Source organism: Phoxinus phoxinus (assembly GCF_949152265.1).
Source record: "Phoxinus phoxinus genome assembly, chromosome: 14".
In the NCBI taxonomy this organism is placed as follows: Eukaryota; Metazoa; Chordata; class Actinopteri; order Cypriniformes; family Leuciscidae; genus Phoxinus; species Phoxinus phoxinus.
In genome coordinates, this window is record NC_136889.1 from 32,497,311 (window position 1) to 32,523,043 (window position 25,733).

Consider the following 25,733-nt stretch of genomic DNA (forward strand, 5'->3'; position numbering starts at 1 on the left):
GGTTAAAAGATAGTTGCGACTTTTTATCACACAATTGTATATACCAGTTCAAACCATCTATATTTCCATGCTAGTTGGTGCTGGCAAAACAAAACATACACAATTACTTAGAGTTGTTCTTGTTTACTTCTTTATTTTTGGATTGTGCAAACATTGACCAAAGTAATTCACATTTTTCTGCCAAAAGACGCTTAAAAGTCAGCATGTGCGCGATTCACTTATGAGCTAACAAAAAGATAATGATGAATGGCTTAGTGGTGTATTTAAGCAAAATTGGAATCTTTATCTACAAACATAATTTCAAACACATCAACACACTCAATGCATTTACTTCAAGTATTTATAAGTAGCAGCAATGCACACTTTTAATAGATAACAGAGGATCTCAAAGCAAGCACCTGAGAGACATCAGCAACATCACACAGTACGTAGTTCACCTGTTGGTTCTCGTGACGTCTGTCACACTTCAACAAAGATGCATTGTTGTGCCATTGTTCCGCTTTATTACTCTGTAATCATCAGACTAATAATATACAAATAAACAGTTAGAGCTCCAGGCTTCCTGATCCAACAAGCAAACACTCAGAGCAAATAAAGACTGCTGGACTGTGCAACACGTCAAGACAACTCCATCAGAAATAAATGTTCGAAAACAACACACACCATCATCAGAAACAAAACAGACTTATCTGCAAACACTGCAAAATGTTTTCTTGACGTCTTTTTGTTTTTAATACCCAAGTGGGATCAAATTAGAGTAAACGGTACACTTTACAGTAAGGTCTCATTAGTTAATGCATTAGCTATTTTGCATTTTTTTTGTGTGCATTTTAATCTTTTGTTAATTTAATAGAGATAATGTTTTGTTGCATGTTCATGTTAGGGTATTAACTTATGTTAACTTTTGATTTTAAAAATGTATTAGTAAATGTTGAAATTTGCATTATTAATAAAGAATAATTCATGTTAGTGTGTAGTACTAATGTAGTTAACTAACAAATGAAACCTTACTGTAAAGTGTTACAGAGCGAGCGAGCTGTTCCTGAAAAGATAAAAACATAATACAAAGCAGCATTCTTGGAGAAACATTACAAATGTCCAACTGTACATTGCTTAAACATGGAATACAAAATAAATATACATCAATTTTGTTCAAAAGTACTTGAAGCAGTTTATGCATGCAAAAATAATGTTTTCAAACCCGAATCATTTGATGCTCAAACAAACAGAGCAGTGTTCAGTGTTCAGTGTTTCAGACACAGACTGCTTACCATTACCTCTCTACTTTAGATTATTTTAACACTGAAAATATTTTCTTCCCTTCTATCATCGGTGTCTTTCAGTCGTGAGTTGAATGCAGTCTTTGTTTCAGAGACATGTCAGTATTTCATGCTCATCATCTCTGGTTTATTATGGAGTCCAGCTGAGCTGAAAAATAACCTCTCGACTCACAGGGTAAAAATGTTCAATTCCACTGAAGGTTCATGTGCGCAAGACAATCCTTCCATCCATAGCCTCGCATGTCGAAACACACTGTTCCTCTAGTCTCGGTGTTCGTGACACACACAGGGTCACCCGGAGAACGCTACACAGCCTGGTCCGATATCCTGGAGATGTTGTCGAAGTTGTTGACTTGCGTAGACTGGGATTTGCGGCTGTCTGTACTGGTTCTCGCTCTGACTCTCTCCTTCGGTGTCTCGTCTCCACCGGGGCAATGAAAGATGAACGCCGCTTTAAACTCCTCTCGAAATTTACCTGCGAGAATACAGGATTTATATAAGGTTCCATTTGTTAAGTTGAACTAACATTGAAACATTATTATAGAGCATTTATTATCTAATGTCAATGACAGCATGTACTAGTATCCGTTTTATTTATGGACCTCAGCTAACATGAACTAACAATGAACAGTTGTATTTGGATTAATTAAAATTAAAAAGGGGATATATGTAAGAATTAAATATATGAATCACTTCTTGTATTGCCAACGTGTGAACAGCTTGTAACGAAAATTAAAAAATGAAAACTTAACTGACATCCTAGGTATGAAAGCCTGTAGACTGATTTTTAGATAAAAGACTCGGGTCGGTCTTTGCTTGTAAATAGGCTAATTTTCCATCTCCCCTAGAGTTAACCAGTCGAGTTTTACCGTTTCTAATCCATTCAGCCGATCTCCGGGTCTGGCGGTAGCACTTTTAGCATAGCTTAGCATAGATCACTGAATCTGATTAGACCGTTAGCATCTCTCTTTTAAAAAAATGACCAAATAGTTTCGATATTTTTCCTATTTAAAACGTGACTCTTCTGTAGTTGTGATTTTCTAGGCCAATATGACTAGGAACTTTACTCTCATTCCTGCGTAATAATCAAGAACTGTACCAGCAGCGCAATGATATTACGATGATATAACGGTAGCACAGTTCCTTGATTATTATGCAAGAATAAGAGGAAAGTTTCTAGTCATATTGGCCTAGAAAATCACAACTTTTCATTTCCCGTCGGTCTTAGTACCCGATGTAATTACAGAAGAGTCACGTTTTAAATAGGAAAAATATCAAAACTCTTTGGTCATTTTTTTGAGAGAGATGCTAATCAGATTCAATGATCTATGCTAAGCTATGCTAAAAGTGCTACCGCCAGACAACGAGATCGGCTGAATGGATTCGGAAACGGTAAAATTCAACTGTTTAACTCTAGGGGAGATGGAAAAATAAAAAATAAAAAGTGGAGTGATCCTTTAATGCTCATGTTCAGGATAATGCCGAGAGAGCTTCTGTACTGTAATATCAATGTGTCATGAAAAGAAAAGGGTTTAATTCAAACATAGTCTCACATTGCCAGATCTATATAGTCTCAATTATACTTTATATTCAAACTATCATAACTGTTAATCGCCTCATCTGTGGACATGATGCCGGTGAATCTCAGAGCTGCTGTAAGCACATGCACATCTCTATGATCAGATGATTTATGAACGGATGTTTCCTCACCGCTGGTTAGCTATATCGGGCCCTGAATCACACTCGAGATATGTTACGTGTGCATGAGTGCTGACAAGCTGTTGTGCCATAGATATAGCATTTTCTGCACTTTTTTTCTTCCAGTGTATTATATATTCTGCTTTTTAAAAACATCAAATGCTCTTTTTAGACCTTTAAAATTAAACTAAATTAAAATGTTGGTCCCAAGGTGACTGCTGGGATTAAACGGATTCATTTATTCTCAGTAGGCGCACTGAATCCTCCAAACTGCCCAATAATGCCAAAAGCGTCCTTGAAATGACCAGGTAATGTTGCTCTCCGTTATCAGAGCGGCACAAAGAGAATATTGCGATGCTAATGAAGAAATAATTAGTGTGCTCGTTATAAATGAAAAGGTGCAGGATGTTTCCGGAGGGCAAACTGCATCTCAAAGCTTTGAAGTCGTGTGTGTGTTTGCAGGCAGTGAAGGGAATGACAGATGTAATGCCTGTGTGTGACCAGCAGATGGAGGACACCGCCATCTATACTCTCATCTATACTGAGTATCTCTCTCATGTGACACGCCAGCTCTCTGCTAACAAGAGGAGAATCTGGTGTGTGAAGAGTCTCCAGAAGCAGGAGTGGAGACCTCTGATGTGCTGGACGTGTGAGAGACTCACCACTGAGGAAATTGTAGATGATTGGATTGGCGGCACTGTTGGCGTATATCAGCCAGTGTGAGAAGGTGAACCAGGCGTAGACAGTCTCTCTGTTGTCTGTGTTCTTGAAAGCGCCAAATACTCTGCGGATAACAGATAGACATAAACATATGGAAGCTTGTTTACAGCACAGAATAAAAAATAAAAAAGGTAATTTCACAATTCTGACTTTTTATCTTAGAATTGTGTGATAAAAAGGTCACAATTGCGAGTTGTAAAGTCACATTGACTTTTTTTTCTCAAAATTGCACGTTTATATCTCGGAATTCTGACATTATAACACACAATTTGTCTGACACACAAAAGTCAGTCTTTTTTTCCTTAGACCTTATAATTTGCAATTGCAAGTTTATGTCTCACAATTCTGAGAAAAGATGTCAGAATTGCAATATATTAATGCGTGTTATATAAAGGCAGAATTGCATGATATAAAGGCGCAATTACGAGAAAAAAAGTCTGGCTTTATAACACGCAATTGTAAGATTATATCTCGCAATTATCTTTTTAAATGTTTTATTCTGTGGCGGAAACAAGCTTCCATATTAATCAAAAACAAAACATTAGAATAAATAAAGCACATTTTTTAAAATAGAAATCTCCTCTAACAATCCTTACAAGAAGCATATTTTTAAACAGAATTTATTAAAGGTATTTTTCTTAATTTCAGCTCAACACATGCAGTCTGCAACGCAGCTTACACTAGTGAGGGGGAAATACTTTAACAGACTTATCTACCAAATAAATATGCTAACTCCAGTAATTCAGCTGACTCAAAGTAGATGTGTAGAACAAGATAGTGTGCATGATGCCATTGATAAACAAACACCAACTGGTTGATCAGAACACAAAGCTGAGATTAGTCACTGGACGCTTCGCACTGTCTTTATACAATATTATAAAATCATTTCAAATCAATTTCTTAGCATACCGGTAATTTCAAAATACAGTCAGAATCATCAGTATCGCAAAATACACCCTGTGATAAAACCCTTCTACTTCACGCCAGGTTTATTTTAATGACCGTCTGACACATTATCCCATACTGTGTTTTTTTTTCCTGAGAAAGTGAACGGATAACTGAGGAGCCGAGCTCGTAGATTGAACCGTAGGTGTAGTGTATTCTTCTCGGCAGTAATTAGCAGTGATTGCTAACAGTAACGCCTGGGTAACCCCGTTGTGCTTCTGAAGGATCAGTGATTCCTCAAGTCATGTTGCTGATCACTTGAACAAAAAAAAAAAAATCACTTGAAAGACAAGTCATATTTCAACCGCTGTTAGGGTCATGTTTAATTTCGTTGTGTTTTCATTGATGTGCATGCGTATCCTTTCACTTTAGCTTCAGGTTTGGTTCCTGTGTGTATCCTTCACTTCATGTTTGGTTTTAGTCTCTGTTGGTTATCGTCTTTGTTTAAGTTGTGCTTTGCATTTGTATTCTGCTAAGATTCTCCTGAGCATTTTTTTTTTCTCGGATTAAAATATTATTTATAGCCTATCTTTTAGTGAGTGTCTATATAGTATCTACATAGTATCTATATGTGGCTAAAAAGATTATATTGAGATATCTGAATCGTGTTGGATTGCACCATACATCTGACAGTCACATAGCAAAGCAAAAATCTAGTTACAATTTATTATTGTGGGTGAAATAAAGACAGTGAGACTCGAAGAGCTATATTAATTTTTTGAATTACTGCTAAAACATTACTAGAGGAAAATTAATTACAGATTCTTGGTTTGAACAGAACTCGGACTACAAAGGGCCGCATAATTAACAGATATAATCTCAGCAGTCGTTCTCATGCCTTAACAACGGCTCACATCACTAACAATGTATTATACTACCATAACACACTTTCAAAAACATGAATATAGTTTGTTTTACAATGACAGAATGTTTACTGTGGAGAAAACCAAATGCCAAACTTTGCAAGGCAAAAATTTGTTTGCCCACACACACACCCACACACCCACACACACACCCACACACACACCCACACCCACACACACACCCACACACACACACACACACACACACACACACACATATACATATATATATATATATACATATATATATATATATATATATATATATATATATATATATATATATATATATATATATATATATATATATATTTGTTGTTCAAATACTTTCTAACCAAAGTGTAGAGTGAATCTCACAAGAACGTGTCTAGGACAAATTTTACCCCAAAATTTAAAGGACAAAGAAAAATAATTTGCATAAAGAAAATGAAGCCAATTTTAGGATAATCCATCCATCCATTCATTTTGACATTATTTTCATGACCAACAATTAACTTTATATGAAGTGTCTTTAACTACAAGTACCAACATTTAAATGAATCATTTGATACACTGCACTTAATGTGTAGATACATGTTTTTCATTGTATTTATATTTAAAAGCTGTAATTGCATCTATAATTATACTCTTGACCTTTCCTTACATCTTAACCGACCCTTAAACCCTTAAACCCAGCAAACCTGTCCCAGCCGTACCAGTATCAGCTCAATAACAGCACAAGTGTTTTACAATCAACGCAATAAGTACTTTGTATGTAAAAAATATTATTATTATTGTTGTTTTGTTGAGGTACGTACATAGTGAAGACACCTAATATAAAGTGTGACCCAAACATAAAAATATTATTAGTTAAATTAGATATTTTTAACTCATGATAGTGTGCCTTTTATATGCTGATCTAAAAATCATTGAAAACAAATGATGTTGAGAATAAAGAGAATCACAATAAACCCTCTCAAAAAGTCATTTTTTTTAGAATCGCTATGACAGTTTTTTCAATACATTTAACAAGTTTCCTAAACTCTTAACACAGTTAGCACAACATGCATCTTTGTAGGCTATACAATTAACACATTTCTTGTTGCTTTGACACAAAATGCATATAGTTAACACACATTTAAAATGCTTGAACTTCTTTTACACACAAGCTCAACCAATACCAAAACTATGTAATTTTACTGCCAAATTTACAAATGCTTTCACACTGTATGTCAGAACAGATAACATCTTGTTCTAAACATAACTTATAGGCTAAAGTCAAAGTGAACAGCTGTGCATATTGTGAATTGAAACACAAATATATTCCCTGTATTTTATTCCATTGCTACTGAGAAACAGCTTATTGAAGTTTTGCATGACCATATGTTATACTGTAAAAGAGGACTCTTTGGGCTGATCTTGTGTGGAAAAGGAACAATATAGAGCAACACGAAGAAAGAAAGAAAGAAAGAAAGAAAGAAAGAAAGAAAGAAAGAAAGAAAGAAAGAAAGAAAGAAAGAAAGAAAGAAAGAAAGAAAGAAAGAAAGAAAAATGCCTGCACGAGGGAGAGGAAGACGAGTACAAGGACAAGGGAGAGGTGGAGAGGTATATCTTGCAATAATGTCCTTTTGCAAATAAAGTCTTTACTGCAGCAATTCTGTCTCTGTCTTTTTTCTTTCTTTCTTTCTTTTTCATAAACTGTACATAAAGCTACTCTGAGATGGTCATTACTGTAATTTTTTGTATTGAATTTCTGCAGCAAAAGAAACAAAATGCATGTATTTACTAAACCCAACAAAACAAAAATGTAGAGAGGCTTCAAAAGAAACTACAGTGCAAAACACAATGATCAATACAATATATGTCTATTGTATAAGGGCCGACCGGACACATAAAATAATGCAGTTTCTGTAATTTCAGCTGAAGTTACTGTTTTTTTTTTGTCATTGTGTTATGATTGACTAAATGTTCCTGTTGGAAGAGAACATGTGTTAGTGTTTTGAATAATTATTTGATTTTGAAACATGTTTGCAGTGTTTTGTTAGACATAGTGTATTGTGTTAGTGTATTATTGTATTTTGAAAATTAGTTTTGGAGTTTAGTTTACAATGTGTGATTTTGAGCATGAAATTAATCGTTTTGCCAATTGTGTGTTTTAGGTGTGTTGGTGTGTTAAGAGTTTAGGAAAATTGTTAAATGTATTGAAAAAACTGTCATAGCGATTGTAAAAAACTGTATAAAAGAGGACTCTTTGGGCTGATCGTGTGTGGAAAAGGAACAATATAGAGCAACACAAAGAGAGAGAGAAAGAAAGAAAGAAAGAAAGAAAGAAAGAAAGAAAGAAAGAAAGAAAGAAAGAAAGAAAGAAAGAAAGAAAGAAAGAAAGAAAGAAAGAAAGAAAGAAAGAAAGAAAGAAAGAAAGAAAGAAAGAAAGAAAGAAAGAAAGAAAGAAAGAAAAAAAATGCCTGCACGAGGGAGAGGAAGACGAGTACCAGGACAATGGAGAGGTATATCTTGCAGTAATGTCCTTTTGCAAAATTCAGTTTTTACTGCAGGAATTCTGTCTCTGTCTTTTTTTTTTTTTTCATAAACTGTACATAAAGCTACTATGAGATGGTCATTAATTTTGTGTATTGAATTTCTGCAGCAAAAGAAACAAAATGCATGCATTTACTAAACTCAACAAGACAAAAATGTAGAGAGGCTTCACAAGAAACTACAGTGCAAAACACAATGATCAATAAAATATACTGTCTATTGTATAAGGGCCGACCGGACACATAACATAATGCAGTTTCTGTAATTTCAGCTGAAGTTACTGTTTTTTTTTTGTCATTGTGTTATGATTGACTAAATGTTCCTGTTGGAAGAGAACATGTGTTAGTGTTTTGAATAATTATTTGATTTTGAAACATGTTTGCAGTGTTTTGTTAGACATAGTGTATTGTGTTAGTGTATTATTGTATTTTGAAAATTAGTTTGAGCATGAAATTAACCGTTTTGACAATTGTGTGTTTTAGGTGTGTTGGTACGTTAAGAGTTTAGGAAAATTGTTAAATGTATTGAAAAAAACTGTCATAGCGATCGTAAAAAACTGTAATTGGTATTAAAATAACATCACAATTAAAAATAAAACTTTAATGGTCCTAAAAATAAGCTTCAATGTTATGGGATGAAAATAGTATCTAAATGATTAACTCATGCAAGCACAATTATCAATGAACTTGATACATGTTGCAAATATGTTTTATCCATGCCTTTCAACTTGCATGTGCAAAATTAAAAATTGAATGAATGTGTAGCAATTTGAACAAATGCAGACATTTTTGTGAATACAAATGTTTTCTTTTGTATTAGTGTATCATAATTTGCGCATGCAAAAAAGAAGATGTGCATGTGTGGATCAGATGACACGCATGCATTCATTGAAGTCTTTTCTGAGTCGATCTCATTTGATTCATTTGGATTTTGAGACTTTCTTTTCGCTGTTTTTAAGCATTTCACAACACACACACAAACAACTACACATGAATAGGCCTGGTGCTAATTATTAATGTGTGCACAACTACCCTTCTATTTGACAAATTCACAAACGTGCGTCGCTACATTTAAACTAATACAATACAACTTGTGTGTGCAAAATCCAGAATCACAAGAATGTGCAGCATTTTGTACAAATAGAGACATAGTTGTTAATACAAAACCTCAATTTTGTATTAATGTAGGTCAGAATGTGTGCATGCAACAAGTATAATGTGCATTTGTGGATGAGGTGACACGCGTGCATTCATTGATTCGTTTATGAGTCGATCCTATTTGATTCATTTGGATTTTGAGACTTTCATTTCGCTGGTTTCGCCTGGCACGATCCACACACAGCTGTCTGAGAAAACCTGCTACCACTAGATGGCAGTATTCTGCTAAAACCGACAACGGCAGCGTAATCAAGCGTTCTTCCCTATTTAAGACGCTTAATGGATTCATTTGAGTGATATTGAAGTGATATTTAGTACACAATATAGGCCTACCTTATTAATAAAGCATAGCCTACTTTAGAGGCAAACAGATTAAATCAGATTATGAACAACACCCATAGAAAACCATTATAAAACGCTTAACGTGCAATAGCGCGTTGCATGTTCAATAAGGTGTATCGGCTACTGAGTTATAATATCACCGTCTTACTGCATTGATGTTAAGCTTTTTCGTAATAATCGGCTCTATGGGAGGAAACCTATATAGCCTACAGAGAGCATATGAACGCGACGCGCAACGTTTCACGTTTATGGCATTTTCCTTCCTGAGCCTGTTAAAATTAAAAAGCAACATGAAATTCTGCAAAAGTTGCAAGTTGAAAGGCATGGATAAAACATATTTGCAACATGTATCAAGTTCATTGATAATTGTGCTTGCATGAGTTAATCATTTAGATACTATTTTCATCCCATACAATGTCCTTATGGGGAATGTAATGTCCTGTTTTTTACCAAGCCAGACGTGCGAGGCGTAGTGCGTCACACACAGGAGTGACGGCTCTTACCTCTTCATGATGTTGAGGACGCTGATGGGCAGGTAACAGAGCGCGAACACAAACAGCACCACCATCAGCATGCGGGCCGTCTTGCGCCGGGCTTTCACCTGCTTGATCTCCGCTGAGACGGCGCTGGTTCTCACCTTCACCGGTTCTCCCGAGCCCACGGCGTGAGCTGAACACTGCAGAGACTTCCACTTCCTCTGAAGCACCGATGACGTCCCGGGAATCTGCTCAGCGATGGGAAATAATTGTCATTTTAACTGTAAAAATGCTACAGTAAAAACCTGTTACCCAGCTGACCGAAATATGTCCTGAGATTGTTTTGCTAGCATTGCAATTAAAGCCGGGTGCATACTAGCCTGGCTCCGCCCTCCTACGTACTTCCGCTCAATTTAGATTTTCCTTCAGGACTACGTCTGGGTTTGTGGTATATCCTTGGGTTTTCTCAAATACATTTTTTACCGGTCCAATCAGCGAACAGAGGGAGTGACAGAGAACGATGGCGTTGAGGTCGTTCGCTAGTTTGAGTCGTCATACGTCACGACCAAACGTTAGCGATTGGTTACGGCAGATCCAGAGTGGCTCTGGGCAGATCCAAGAGTTTTAAACTTCAACAGAGGACCCGCCTTCAAGGAAGTTAACGCTTGTCAATGGAGAGAGGCCAGAGTCTCTGTACAAATGAAATGTATGATAGTCTGGTAGAACCAGGCTAGGTGCATAGTATACTGGCCATCATTTGGCAATTTTTGCAAATCCTAAAAGATTCCTCTGATCCTAGGCTAAAATCTCAAGTCTTTGATCGTTGCTCCGATTAATGACCGTTGCGATCAAGACAAGCCATGACCAAAATTAACATTTTGCTAAAAGCTTTTCCATTACCAGTAGCAGCTCGAACTCGTCTCGGCTCGACTCGCTTTTCGCTTCGTTTTCCATTGCAGATAGTACCTCCACAATAGTACCTGGTCGTCATAGCGACGCCGCGGGAAACTGTCGTGACGTAATCTTCTACGCAACACACACCCGCTACTCACACACACAGAATGGAGGAAATCGAGTGTATGCTGTTTTACATAATATTAGTAATGGGTATATCACGCAATCTCTGGCCAAACTATTTAAAAATGGCGGGGTTATTCAGGATACTCCGTCTGGCGCGTGCAATGATGACGCAGTGAATAGTGACGACGATTCTCTCCGACCAATCAGCAGTCTGCCGTGTTTTCACGTCACATTTTGAACTTTGGAACAGTCTTCCTACCGTTGTCCGGGAAGCAGACACACTCTGTCAGTTCAAAGCTAGATTAAAGACACATCTCTATGACCTAGCATACACATAACACATTATAGACTTCTATAACTCAATGTTAGGCTGCATAGATTAGATCAGCCGGAAGCGGGAACACTTCCCTTAAATCCTGATGTACTCGTTACATCATAAGAAGAATGGCATCTACGCTAATTTTAGTGTCTTTGTTTATCCCGAGGTTTTCCCGCAGCCTGCCGGATCCAGGCCGTATCCAGATCTGATGAAGGACCTTCGCCTGGACCCGATGACAACGCAGTGCTGAAGTGCCAACTAGCCTCTCCCTATGGAGGATCCCTTTATCACTCTACAGATAAAGCGTTGGGGAAATTCGGCTCGCGTATCTCCCCCGAAGTGATAAAATAAAATTCTGTATCAAAATTTAAGACAAGTAGTTTGTTGAGGCTTGGTTTGCAGGGAATTACAAACCTGCGCATATTCAAACGCATATAACTATAGAATTAATTCTTGATGCGCACGTGAGCGCCATCAGCGTTTCTCACAGGTTCAGTTTAAAGTCTGTGTAGAGAGAACGGTGTCGTCTTAGCCGTCTCTAATTTAATAACTAATGATCCTTTCAACGGAAGTGAATCAATCAAAACTAACTTTAGCTGGAAAATATCTTTATTCAAGAACCGCTATAAAGACAAAACAATCTGTTACCTTAAATTATACGTTTATCTCTGTAAAGCTGCTTTGAAACAATCTACATTGTTACAAGCGCTATATAAACTACAAAAAAAAACATTTTAGTATCGCCTCAGCTCGCTCAGAACCTCGCCGGAGGTGATCTGGAAGCAGGTACAGGTACAACTTTTACACCGTGGAAAAACCAAACAGAGTCGAGTCGAGTCGAGTCGAGCTGGTAGTGTGTAGTGGAAAAGCGCCTTTAGAGATTTCTTTGTAGCCAGCATTTCAATCGCCACCGCCACCGAACTGTGAACATACGTGTCTTGGATGATTATGTAAAACTCCGGATGAATTTTCTTGCGTGCGTGAATCTTTTAAAGCGTCCCGACTGTCGCACAGTCTGACATTAATGACAACTGACATCTTACAGTGTGACATGACTTACAGCGATGATCAAGTTCGTACAGGACTATAATAAATCATACAGAGTCATGAAGTCATGAAAACGTTATTTCTGAGAGTTCTCTGAATGGTCAAAACGACCAGTTTTTAAAAATGATTTTTCATGATTATGGGAACATTTCATTTCACAAACATTATAGAAATGTTACTTTTGATAGTTTTCTGACCATCATTTGATAAACATCCAGTTTTAGAAAGAAAAAGAAGAAGAAAACACGTTCCATGAATAATGTTTAGGGAATGTTTTTGTGCTAAAGTTTTTAGAACATTAAGATTGACTAGATGACATTGAACAAGCGTTTTATTAACGTTACTGGAAGAACGTTTGTTCATAACTTTGAGAAAACCTTGACAGAACGTTAGGGAAGTTCTGAGAGCATTCCCTGTTAGCCGGGTAATTGGTTAATAATCAGTTCCCTTACTGTATACGGGGGGAAAAATGGGTAACACTTTATTTTACATTGTCATTTGTTACATGTATTCTGCATAATTACATTCAACTTACCCTACAACAAACCTAATCATAACCCTTTATTAAGTACATGTAGTAGATTAACATTACTCAGTACTTACATGTATAATCACTGTAACAAGGACACCTTAAAATAAAGCGTAACCAAAAACTGTAATAGAACTAACAGGACATTTCATATGATTTTACAGTAAAATACTGTTAATATGGTTACCACATTAAAAAAGGGAAATTATGCAGCTCACTATTCTAACAGAATATACAGGAAAATACTGTCATTTATAAACAGTTCAAATGCAGTTCAGCTTAACTATAATGTGTCATCAAGTCCAGAATGCTCACATACCTGTTGACACCAGAGTTTATGACAGATCTGAATGTAGGCCAGGACCATCAAACATAATGGAGCGAAGTAAGTGACAATAAAGAAGCAGGTGTGGTACACTTTAGGGTAGATTTCATCTGCAGAAGAGAGAATCAATTGCAGAATCAGTCAGTTGCACATGGCTGTCTGTAAGTAAAAGCAGAAGGGAGTTTAGATAAAGTAAAGGTTTTTTTTAGGCATTGATGGACATTTTATCTCAGCAGGAATGCTGTATTGACCAATCAGCATCCATTAGTTCCACTTATACTTAATTGCTTTCCCTTTCTTGAACATTCTACAAATTGAATGTTGCTGGACCTTATTAAACCCTTTCAAATGGATTTCTCATGGACTTTTATATATATATATATATTTTTTTTTTTTTTCAGTATAATGTTCCTCAATAAAACCTAATTTCATCCATTGCTTAAAACATGTGAAAAGGCACACTCATTTCACTTTGCAAAATGTGTTTTACAGTATGTATATGAATTTATGAATTACATTAATTCAAGTCAGAGCAGAAGAGATTTTATATTTCATGTTCCTTTGATATTAAATGAATAGTTCATCCATGGGACCTGAGGCTCTTAAACTGAAAAAAAGAAGAAGATATATATAAGAATATATTGTACTTAATCTGTGGAAGGTAAAACATGAATAATTACTGAAAATGTTTGGGGAAATTTAACAACCTCCACATATTTTCAGTGAACTTAAAGTTCCCTGTTACATCTTAGTGTGCAAAATAGCTGCGGTTTGAGAATGTAAAAGGTCTGCAAGGTTTTCAAAGATCAAAGTGCACGACATATAAAGTTATTGTCTCCTAAGAAAGAATCGATTCTGATCTGATGAAACGAGTCGTAAATAACTCCAGTCTCGCTTCCCGTTACAAACCTATGTAACAACACATTTGCATAATGCCAGCCTCTGGTCTTCATTGGCTGCCCGTACACAGCATCTTTATTGCCCCGCCCTCAAACACTGTAATTGTTGTTCATGTCGAGAACACGACATTTTATGCGCTGCGAATCCACTTTGTGCACTTCAAAAGGATGAGACTCAATGATAAACCGGCACCATCATTCCTGTTTGTATCACTGTGTTTTAAGCGCTGAAGAAAAGCTGAAATTCACTTATGGTACTAGACATTTTGTTTCTGACACGCGCTGTTAGCGGTAGACCAATCACAACAGACCGGGCCAATCTGACCAATCAGAGCAGAGAATAGCACGCTGAATAAAGGGATTATGGCGACACATTTATGGTTCTGAAAACCTCATTCCACATTCATTGTAACTGTATGTGAAACAAAACAGTATTATATTCTTCTGTGTTCTATGAAAAAAATGAAAGCCAATCGGTTTTGCCGTGAAATGAGGGCGAGTATAAAAAAATACTATTTCCTGCGCTCGATTTTTATTTCAAATCTTTGCATAAACCATTTTGAAATAAACAGATCTAAGACCAGGGCTTAACATGTTTCGGCACCCCCGACGTTGGATCCGGAACCTTTTTCATTGGATCCGGCACCTCCTATGTCACTGTGGAAAATTAATCGGCTAAATTAAAAAAATAAAATGACTATTTGTGTAGTGTTCAATGTTGTTATCGATGGAGATGTGTGGATGAGGTATTATTTCATCCACAACCGCATCACAAAACTCATCATCCTCACCAACGTTTTTTGACATTCAATTTTCAAAGCCACACCTGCCCGCCATCCGCCGATTGTTTTGCGGTCTATGGACGATGCAATGCTCTGCTGATGCGAGCCGCGAGAAAGCCCTGGTCTGTTCTAGAAAGGATGCAGCACAGATATGTAATGCTAATGTATGAGGCATAAGCCTACGCTGAGTTTCATTCATTTATGATGAGATGCGCTCCAGTTAACAATACAATGCAAGTGAACGCAGCGCGCCGGCGCCTCCATGTCACGGTTATTATCTGCTATATTTGCTTTATATGTATTAAATATATGCAATTAGTTGATAAAATATTTGTTAAAATTAAGATACAATTTATACAAAACAAAATTCACTTTAAAGAAAGGCTTTCTAAAAAGCAAAACTTAATGAAGTGATAAAAATCATTTCTGACGATTTACAAAACAAAACTTAAGTGGTAAAAACCATGTCTCCCGATATATTGCACATCTTATGATCCTATCTTTTATTACAATTGTTTTTGAGCTAAAATGTAATACACAGCATATATATATATATATATATATATATATATATTCACACTGTAGCCTGTTTCTTTTATCAAACATGTTTGGGGTCAGTCAAGGGGTAATTAAACTGCACGATCAGTTATCGGTAATGATACATTGTTTATTATTGCAAATGTTTATTATTGCAAATGTTTATTATTGCAAATGTTTTTCATTTGTTTAATACATCTCATAATGATGGCACATCACTATAGTTATTTCTATCTCAAATGATTGGGGTCGGTCAGGGGGTACTTGGCTGGAAAAAAAAAACATTATTGGGGGGTAGGCTAATTATTGAAAAAAAATTTGAGAAGCACTAGGCAGTGTCATTTTTTTTTTTTTTTTGTTCCTTTACCTCCAACCCGCGTTTTGAGTCGCCGGATCCACCTGATCGATCCTTGTGCTCCGGGACCTCCCACTTTACAAATGAAGCACTGTCTAAGACCTACGCTTGATTTCCGCTCCAGCTTTAGCACTGTTTATTTTAAATGCATATATAATCAGCAGCAAAATTACACACATGAACATAAGCGACTAATCCCAAGGGAAGGAATTTTGCAGCAATTATGAGCAATGACAGCTAGAAGAAATGTGGTATTCATAGACACACATTTCTCATTTCCAGGAAAAGCAACAATATGATTACAAACAGTAATTTAATGGAGACAGAAATGTGTTTTGAATTGTCTCTCCATTGTCACAGAGACGCCTGTTAGACTCACTGTGATTATATCTGAGAATGGGCTCGCTGGATTTAAGAATAAGCAATCATGTTCTGTGTGTGTGTGAAAGCAGGAGGAGTTACACTTGGCAGTCTTATCACCGAATGACTCTCCCCACTTCATCCGGTGGAGAGTGACACATTCTTCAAAAGCATCGCATGCGGTTTAGATTGACAGCGCAGGTTTATAATATTTAGCAGAGCTGGGTTTAATCGCTGTGATGTTCGGCAGCCCCAGGGAGAATGGTAAAGTGGTAAGAAATGACAACCAGACACTTTAGCAAATCCGACTGAGTTTATACATGTGATTGGCATCTTCTGTGAGCGCGGTGATTTGCTCAAACACCTGTGGCTGAACCCGAGCCCATGACCCGCAGCACGGCTTCACAAAGGCTTCGGTCGGCACACCGTCAGCGTCACCGCAGATCTGATTCAACAAGGCCTACGGAGAGCTGCTCCAAAAAAGTGACAGAGCATCAAAATATTAGAGAATTATTGAGAAGACTCTTGTAAGATACTTTTAATGTTGGCAGTTCCCATGAGGAAAGATGTTTACTTCTGAGATCCACTTTTGATTTCACTTTAATCTCATATTCATGGTGGTAAGGAATATACAATGAGCTGAAATCAAAATTGGAATCTTTGATCTGAAAAAATATGTTTATTTTTAAATGGTTTATGCAATGATTTTAACTATAGTGATTTAATTTATATGAATATATTTATATATATATTGATCAATGTTATGTATTATTTTAAGCACAGCAAGAAGCATCGGCATGCATTATTTAATAATAATAATAAAAAAAACTTACCCTACACTTTGATAAAACTTAACTTAAAAGTTAAATCCAACAAGAGTGTGCTTGTAAAAAGGGAAATAAGTGTGCCTTATCTCCGTGTTTTAATATAAAAGTTTAAGAATGAGAACGAGATGCACGCACAAGCTACTATTTTTAACCATATTTGTTTAAAATGTGGTATTGTTTAGATGTAAATAAAAGCCTAAATTAAATAATCACATAAAGCAATCATATCTCTTCACAATACTTGGATTAATTCACACATTTAATATGGATTTATGAAGTTTTGGTTCCCTGCACTTTCAATAGAGGGACAGAAAGCTCTCAGGTTTCATCAAAGAAATGAGTGTGTGTTGTTGTTGTTGAGGTTATTGACACTGACTCCGCCAGCACTGTCTGATTGAGCCGGACACGATTACACTCAGCGTCCCCAGATGACAGATGCAGTGGTGTGGAGAGAACGGTGGATGGCGTCAGCTTTTGGTGCGACCGACCCGAGTTCAAATCTGCCTTTTACCGAACTCATTCTTCTCCTTTTTTCCCATCACATATCAGCTCGGAAAGGTATTTACTTTAATTCAAAATTAAGAATTAAAAAATTAAATATCCTTAAAAATATATGAATTTGTCTTTTAAAGATCAACCAAAGTCCTGTGGGTTTAGAAACACATGAGGGTGAGCAGGCGAGAGCGGGCCATACCTAACGCTTTCTGACTTTCTCAGTTTGTGTAAACCTACTTAGGGTTCAGAGTATTTCTTTTTCAAGCATTCATTTCACACGTCTAGTACAATTATGTGGTTTTGTTTCATTAATACGGTATATACATTTTTTTTTTATTTACTCCGAAAGAATGGAAGTGAAATGTGACAACATGCCCCATAATTGGGGTTCATTGTAACATAACCATATGACAGATTCAAATGTTTTCTGATCTAATCAAACAAGTATACAAGACAAACTAAAATATGTTATCAATAAAACACAATTATTAACTTATTTATATAAAATAATGGTATTTTTTAAGAATGAAAAATTAACACATTTTTCAGTTTAACAAACACCGCAAAACAGCTACAGCATAGTTCAAACCATAATAATAATGAATAATTTCGGAGCATTGTCTTTATTCACCTTTTTCTTTTTCTTTTTTAAATAGAATTCATAGTATACAATAGGTCTAATAGGGGCTCATTGTAACACAGTGTGACAACATGCCCCGCCTGCGCAACTTTATATTTTTATATAAAAAATAAAAAACGTTTGCTATGATTAAATAAATGTTCAGTGATATCTCCCAAAGATTTCTGAATTTTAGCGAATTTTTTCTCCATATTTTGCAACTAGTAAATACACTAAGTTTCATCTACTGGCATGTGTGGAAGTATTTGAACAAGTGTGTTACAACTAGCCCCGTGTTAGGTTATGCCCCGCTCACCCCTATATTAAAATTAATTATAAGATGACAAAATTTTCTTTTTTTGCGTAATTTATCCCTTTACCTAATTTATTGTATTCCATACATGGCATATCTGTTTAGTAACCTGCATTTATACCTCATTTGTGTTGTTGTGTGACAGCAAACCTTGCACTGAAATCCTGACTTGATGATGTGAAATTATATTTGTTCGATATTGGAAAAGGGCGATTTAATGATATTTTCTCATCCAACAAATTGCCTGGCACCAGGGAGATTAGTGTTTGACCCAGTCCTCATCTGGCTGGGCCTTCGCCTCCTCACGGGCTGCTGTCATTGCTGGATCACTGACTCATTGGGGGCCATTGTGCGACTCATCGGGGGGGACGGCCCACGTCTCTCATCAGGGGACCGCGCTCTGCCTTTCATGTCTTTTCATCTGTCGTGGTGTCTTCTGGCTCAGCGAGGGAACGATCAGTGCAGACAGATTGAATCTTTGTAAGGGAATACGCCGCGCAGCACTATAAATGTTTGAATCCAGTCTGATTAATATTGACTCTAGCGGCACGCAGCACGGGAACAGTGGGGGAACCGGGAGAAACAGGGGGACTTTGGGCTTCCGCTTTTGACAAATTTCCATTGATTAAACTGAAAGGAGAATATATTGAAAAATGACTGATAAATCCTCAAACAACTGCCAGTATGAGGAGTTCATTATTCCCATGAGTATGTTGAGCTGAAGTGACTAAATCTAAAACGTAAAAGAGGATGTGATCATTTTGCTGCATGTTCAAAACTCATCACAAATTATATGAATACAAAGTATAACTAATAATTAGACACAAAGGGGGGTTAGATTGGATTGGACTGTTACCTGGAATTACTGAACTGCACACACCATATTTTTTACATCCAAAACTTTATTCTGATAATATTTCCACTTTAATATGTTAATATTATGACTTTATTCACATAAAAGGCCAATGAGATTAATCTTTAAAAAAAGTATGACTAAATCCATGTCATTTTACAAATCTTGTGGAAATCTTTGATTTTGTTAATTTGCAATATCCTGTTCCATAACTCAGAATTTTAGAATGCTTTCTGTCTCTGAAGTTTCAGTCTCTGAAGCATGTGTGAAATCACGGCAACTCTATTGGCCAACGGCAGTCACGTGAAGACGTGAAATGGTGCGCCATTATGACTTTAAAATGGTTCCGCATTAGACATCATTAACTTGTTTGTCTTCCGGAAGCTTTATTTGTGAAATTGTTTGCCTTATTTATTGTTGTTTGTCAACATAAGAAATAAAAATGGTATGGTGAGCAAACAACTCGGCAAGTGTGCGTCTCCGTTTGTGCCGTTCGTTTAGAAGCTGAGAATGCACAGTCAGCTCTCGAGGGGAGCAGGAGGTTCATAGAAAAAGTAACTTATGAATTAGACCACAATCTCTGTGTCGGAGTCTTCCATTTTCTGCTTAAAGACCTGGATAAGGGCAGGGGAATTGGGCCCGAGGCGGTGAAAGAACTGTCATGTCAAAAGATGCCTCCGATTCCAGAGGGTTAATTGAACAGTGTTGTGACGAGAACACAATTTTAGCCATAAAACTGCTATTAACTGTTCTTGAGGTCGCAGTCGATACTCGATTGAGCCCTACTATCTCTCTGTGCTCCCATAGCAAAAATAAACGGCCTGTTTAAAATGATATATAGCCCTCGTGTGTCTTGATAGGAGACGGTGCAGTCGCAGAAGATCTCTTACCTGCCCAGTGTTCATCGCATACGGTGAACAGACTGGTTTTGTTGGTCAGCTCTGGCAGAAGACTGCTGCACTCCATGACTATAGCTTGAGGAATCATGATCACGCAGGAGACCAGCCAGATCAGAACGATACTCTTGCGGGCTCGCTTGGCAGTGCTCTTGAACTTCAGCGGGTGGCAGATAGCGTACCAGCGATCCTGGGCAATGCAGCTCAGAGTCAGGACCGAGACCGACACCGAGATCGTCTAGAGAGCAAGAGACCCACAAACCACAGTGTGAAACAAGAATCATGACCAGACAAAGAACGGTTACACATTATTTAAAGGTGTCCTTGTTACATTATAATTATAGATTTACTGTAAGTACTGAGTAAAATTATTATGTAAGAAAGTAATTCCTGCTATGCTGTACACTGTCATATGCTAATTGTTATACTAGATAAAATATCAATCTCACAATTTAGTAGTTTTATTATATCAAAATACCACGATTAAGTGAACTTAGCGATGAATTTAAAATAATTTAAAATCTTGCAGATTTGATGTGTCCAATAACTTGTGAAGTGAAAAACTAATCATAAGAAATAATTTCTTCATTTGTTCCCTTTCTCTAATTGAAATGTTTAAAATAAAACTTGCTTTCTTAGAAATTTGAGTTGGTAAATAATGTATAGGTTTTAACTATATCCCCAATGTCAATTCCCATTGTATTTTGTACAGTTCCATACATTTTCTTGACATCTTTGATGGGAATTACACAGAACAAATATCATAAGTATTACTATTTTACAAGGTACTATTTTTTTACAAGGTATTATTTTACAAGGTACTGTGGCTCTGGTTTACCTAAAACAATATATTATATTACCTAATATAACGTGGTCACGATTTTACTAAAACGGGGGAACCAATTAATAAATAGCGTGAACAATTTCTACTGTGGGACAGGCATGACCCAAATAATGTTGTTTTTGTCCCAAAATGTAGCTTCTAATGTACTAAATTAGTTGACAAAGAATTTAAGTTGCTAATTCAATAATTGAATGTCACACTTGCATGTTCGTAGTATTATCGGTTAGTGGTCGCAAGTAAATAAGCAAAATATGTAATATTCACTAATATTACAGTTACTACTAATATTAGTAAGTGTTTTATTTTGTTTTTGTGGCTGGACTTTATGGAATCAAACCTCTTTACAGTTAAGAGGAAGTTGAACCCAATCAAAGTGAATCATAAAAATAAATATTATTAATAATACAGTAATTAAAACAGAGAACAGAGCTCCTCCTTTAAGGAGTGGATACCAGACACTCCCAACAAAGAGAAAAACAATGAATGTGTGATGCAGAGTCAGAGTCGAGTGGATCCATTTGCAAACACTTTATTAACAGAAAGCAGGCAGAGAGAATGCAGTGGAATTAGTGAAGATCTGGGAAGATCCAATACTCAGAGACGATACCGGGCAGGGGTCGGGGCAGGCAGCAGACGATAACACGGAGATCAGGATAGCAGGCAGTGGACGGGAAACCAGGAAAGTGAGTAGACCGTAAACGCTCAGAGATGTAGGCCGTAGCTGGTACAAGACTTCGCAATGAGCAGTGAGAGATGGCAGTTTAAATAGAGAGGAGAAGTGGTTGCACCGGTGCAGATGATTAGGAGTGAGAACAGGGCTGATGGGAAAAGTAGTTCAGTATTCAGGTGAAGATGTTCTTTGATGACCAGAGAGAGACATTGATGAGCGATCTATGACAGAATGCATGCGTTGCGCCGATGTAGATGAAGCATTCCAGATTGGATCCGTTTGAAACTCACTGATATCCATTTTCAGTCAATATAAATGTGGATTGTAATGTAGAAAGTCCATTTCTAAAAGAGCAGTACCCTATTTAAAAACAACAGGACGTCAGATGATAGGATTATCGCTCGATTTTCAAAGCGTGTGTTCTGTGCAAATTGGTAAATTTCCAACAGATTTGATTTTTGAAGTGCTCCACACCGCATATGTCTGAATGCATCTGCATAGCATAGAGACTTCATCTTGTAGACGTGCTCAAGTGGAACTATTTTGATGCTCTGGCTTTACTCTAAATGTCAGCTTGATGAAGTTTGAGCTTAAGTGTCTCGGATGCATTTGAAACAATCCTACATTATACTGGCATCAATCAAACGTGACTATTTGAGGGACAAAATAACTGATTGGAAATAACTGATTTTATTCAGGCATATGTCAACACTTGAAGCAGCGGCAGCCATGGCTCACATCTGCTTCTTCAGTCTGGACAACTTCAAAACTCTCATGAATATTTAGTTATCCAACTAGTGAAGATTACTATGCCCATCAGGGATAGAGAGGAAACAACAGTACTTGTAGCTTTCAAACTGTGAAGGGTATGTCAGCTGAAATATTACAGATGATTGAGTAGTTTGAGTAAATTTGTTCCTTAAAATGACCAGAAGAGCATGTTGTCATTCAGGAACTCAGTTCCATCAAATGGTGTTGACAAGCATGTCATTTATGGCAGTGCATTTCAATCCAAAAAAAAAAAAAAGGCCTTAAAGAGCTTAAGCTGTTTACGTGATTTATTGACGGCGAAACAAATCAATAACTTAAAAAAAAGCACAAACCGCCTTGAGCAGTAGAATTTGTGTTAGTTCTACTGATGTGTCAGAAGTTGCAGATGTGCAAGATCAAACATGTCATAATTCACAATTGTGTCAAATAATTTTATTTAGATGCATATGGCTTCGTATGAAAAGAAGCCAAAACATATAGTGGCTAATTAATTGATAAAAGTCCATTTGTTATCCGTTTCCTTACCTGTAAGTAAGGTAGTATCTTGCACAGGGTCTGTCCCAAGAACCAGGTTTCTGTAATGTCCACCACAAGACTTGCAGGAAGACATGTGATTGTGACTAGGATGTCTGCGAAGGACAGGTTCACGATAAAGTAGTTGGTCACAGTTCGCATGTGATGGTTTTTCCAAACTGCAAAACAAACTGAAATGAAAGATGCCATGAGTAATACAGTGTTTTCAAGAAAGTGTGGCTGTAAAAATTGTTGCACGAAATGCAAAATCCCACAAGCAGTGCTGCAAAGATTACTTACAAGCTGTAATCGGTTACTGATTCCAAATGACATGGCGAAAATTGAAGTTAGTGACATAAACCATTACATTACACATTTAAAGTAATATAATCTGACTACTTTTAGATTACTTTAGACCCAACTCGTTTATCACATTGATTTGAATGGGTTAATCTTGTACCATATTGATATAAAAATACAAAGATAAAGAAAATTATAACCACTGATATGTTCTTTTACATTGTTTTTCGCATGTATTAATTAAAACGGTATTGAAGGGAATGATTCAGAATGGCACACTGTAGTAAACCAAGATCACATACATGTGTGGTATCTATGAACTGGGATTTTAATTTACATTAGTTCATTTACATTACATTTGACTAACTCTGTAACTTATTATTAGTATGATAAGAATCATAAGTCTCTTCTCTTAACACCCAATCCATTTTCCTTTGTAAAACACATTGCTAGAAGACAAAGGATTGTAAAGTTCTCTTTCATCAAGACAACTTCAGCAAAGATCAACTGGAGCCTCAACAGATTGTATTAGCACTTCTATTCAAATGGGCTAAACATGCAAGGATCAAACTAAGGCTATGTTCAGACTGTCAGTCCAAATCCGATTTTTGTGCATATCCGATCGAAATCTGATCAGAATTAACTAATGTGAACAGCAAACAATCACATGAATGCGATTTTTACAAATCTGTTTCAAGCTACCTCCATATGTGGTTTGAAATCCTATTCAAATCGTATTTCTGGCAATCATCTCAGGTTACCCCTTGAGAAGAGAACGAGATGCTGCGTCGATGACGACACTTGAAGGGGAATCCCTTCAGCGTCAGCGCTCCTGATGTCACATGTGCAACTTAGTCCAATCTTGATTGGTGCAACGTCATCCCAGTATCACATATAAATATATATAAAGGAGCCGGTCTCACAGCTGTCAGCCTTCTGATTGGCTGAAGCAAGCCACTCCCAGGTGTGCAGGAAGCATGGCAGAGGGACGCAGCATCTCGTTCCCTTCTTAGGGAACCATGGTTTCATGGGTAACCTGAGACGTTCCCTTTCGAAGGAACTCACGCTGGGTCCATGACGACACTTTGGGGAACAATTTGCCGACTTCACCATGCTGAAGAAAAGTCTGTCCCAGTGTGAAATGAGGCACAGCTCAATCTAACAAAGGTGTGGTCAAGGACCACCCCGCTGCATCACATAAGGTAAGGTAAGGTGTCTTTATTTTATATACATCTTGGAGTGATGCCCCTGACCACAGTACCTTTGAAGATGTCATGCTTCAGGTGGAATGGGCTCTAACTGACAGAGGTGAGGGCAGCCCCAGAGAGAAATAGCCTCAAAAATCCACCTGCTTACAGTCTGTTTAGTAGCCGGGCAGCCCTTCTTAGGGGGCCCGAAGCATACCAAAACCTGGTCAGATTTTCTCCACTGAGATGTCTTCCTGACATAAGTCTCAAGGGCCAAAGCAACCTAAGCTTCCCTTGTTCCACCGAGCCTTGGGAAGGATGGAAGGCCTGAAGGACAACTGCTGGGGCCATACTAGTGGGCACCTTAGGTACATACCCTGGTTTTGGGTAAATTAATTCTTGACAGGAGGGAGCAACCGACAAGGCCTGTAAATCTCCTATTCTCTTGAGAGACAACATAGCCAGCAAAAAAAGTCCAATGCTGTTTCCAAAGGCTTGAAGGCCTATCCTTGCCAAGGACAACCCTTATAATACCACGGCCAGATCCCATGTGGGGATTCTAACCTGAGCCGGAAGCCTCATCCTCCGGGTATCACGGAGGAAACGTGTAATAAGATGATGCCTTCCCAGTGAGCTGCCATCCAGTGGCACATGGAAAACAACCACTGCTGCCACATACACTTTAAGTGTAGAGGGGGAAAGACCGGCCGAGAAACGACCTTGCAGGAATTACAGCACTGAAGCCACTGGGCAGTCAACTGAGTCCAATTGGTGCTCTCTACACCATGAAGTGAATACTCTCCACTTCAGCGCATACAGTTTCCTTGTGGAGGGGGCTCTAGAGTTTAAGATGGTCTCCACAACCTCAGTAGAGAGAACGGCGTTCAGGAACTGATACCCCTCAGGGGCCAGACCCATAATTTCAACATTTCTGGCCAGGGGTGAAATATAGAGAAGGTCCCTCCTGACAAAAAATTCTCACAGGGAGCCGTCCAGGGGGCTGTTCCATAAAAGACGCTAAGAAAAGCGGGGATTAAACTCCAAAACCCGACTTGAATAAACCTAACAAATAAGTTGGGGCAAAAGCGGTTTCATAAAAGGTAATTCAAGTTCACGCAATCCCACTAATTTGATCCAGGTTTATCTAGTCTAGATAACTGCGTGTGAACGCGTTTCTTAAGCAGCCCTGGAGGTCGATCATAGATCAAATCGATCCATCATCAAACTGCATATATTTTGTGCTGTTTAATGCTTTTGAGACATGGTGTTTGCAA

General features: G+C 37.4%; 1 protein-coding gene across 1 annotated transcript in view; it reads right to left on the minus strand.

Annotated features, from left to right (window-relative positions):
- Positions 1-1,556: 1,556 nt before the first annotated feature.
- Positions 1,557-25,733, minus strand: part of hcrtr2 (hypocretin (orexin) receptor 2) — a gene marked incomplete at its 5' end in the record, with an annotated part of 43,255 nt that continues 19,078 nt past the window's right edge. The window contains 6 exons of the mRNA XM_079634716.1: positions 1,557-1,755; positions 3,641-3,762; positions 10,026-10,246; positions 13,233-13,348; positions 20,169-20,412; positions 22,985-23,163. Of these exons, the coding sequence (XP_079490842.1) occupies positions 1,586-1,755; positions 3,641-3,762; positions 10,026-10,246; positions 13,233-13,348; positions 20,169-20,412; positions 22,985-23,163 (1,052 nt within the window). The 3' untranslated portion in view covers positions 1,557-1,585. The remainder of the gene's footprint in view (positions 1,756-3,640; positions 3,763-10,025; positions 10,247-13,232; positions 13,349-20,168; positions 20,413-22,984; positions 23,164-25,733) is intronic.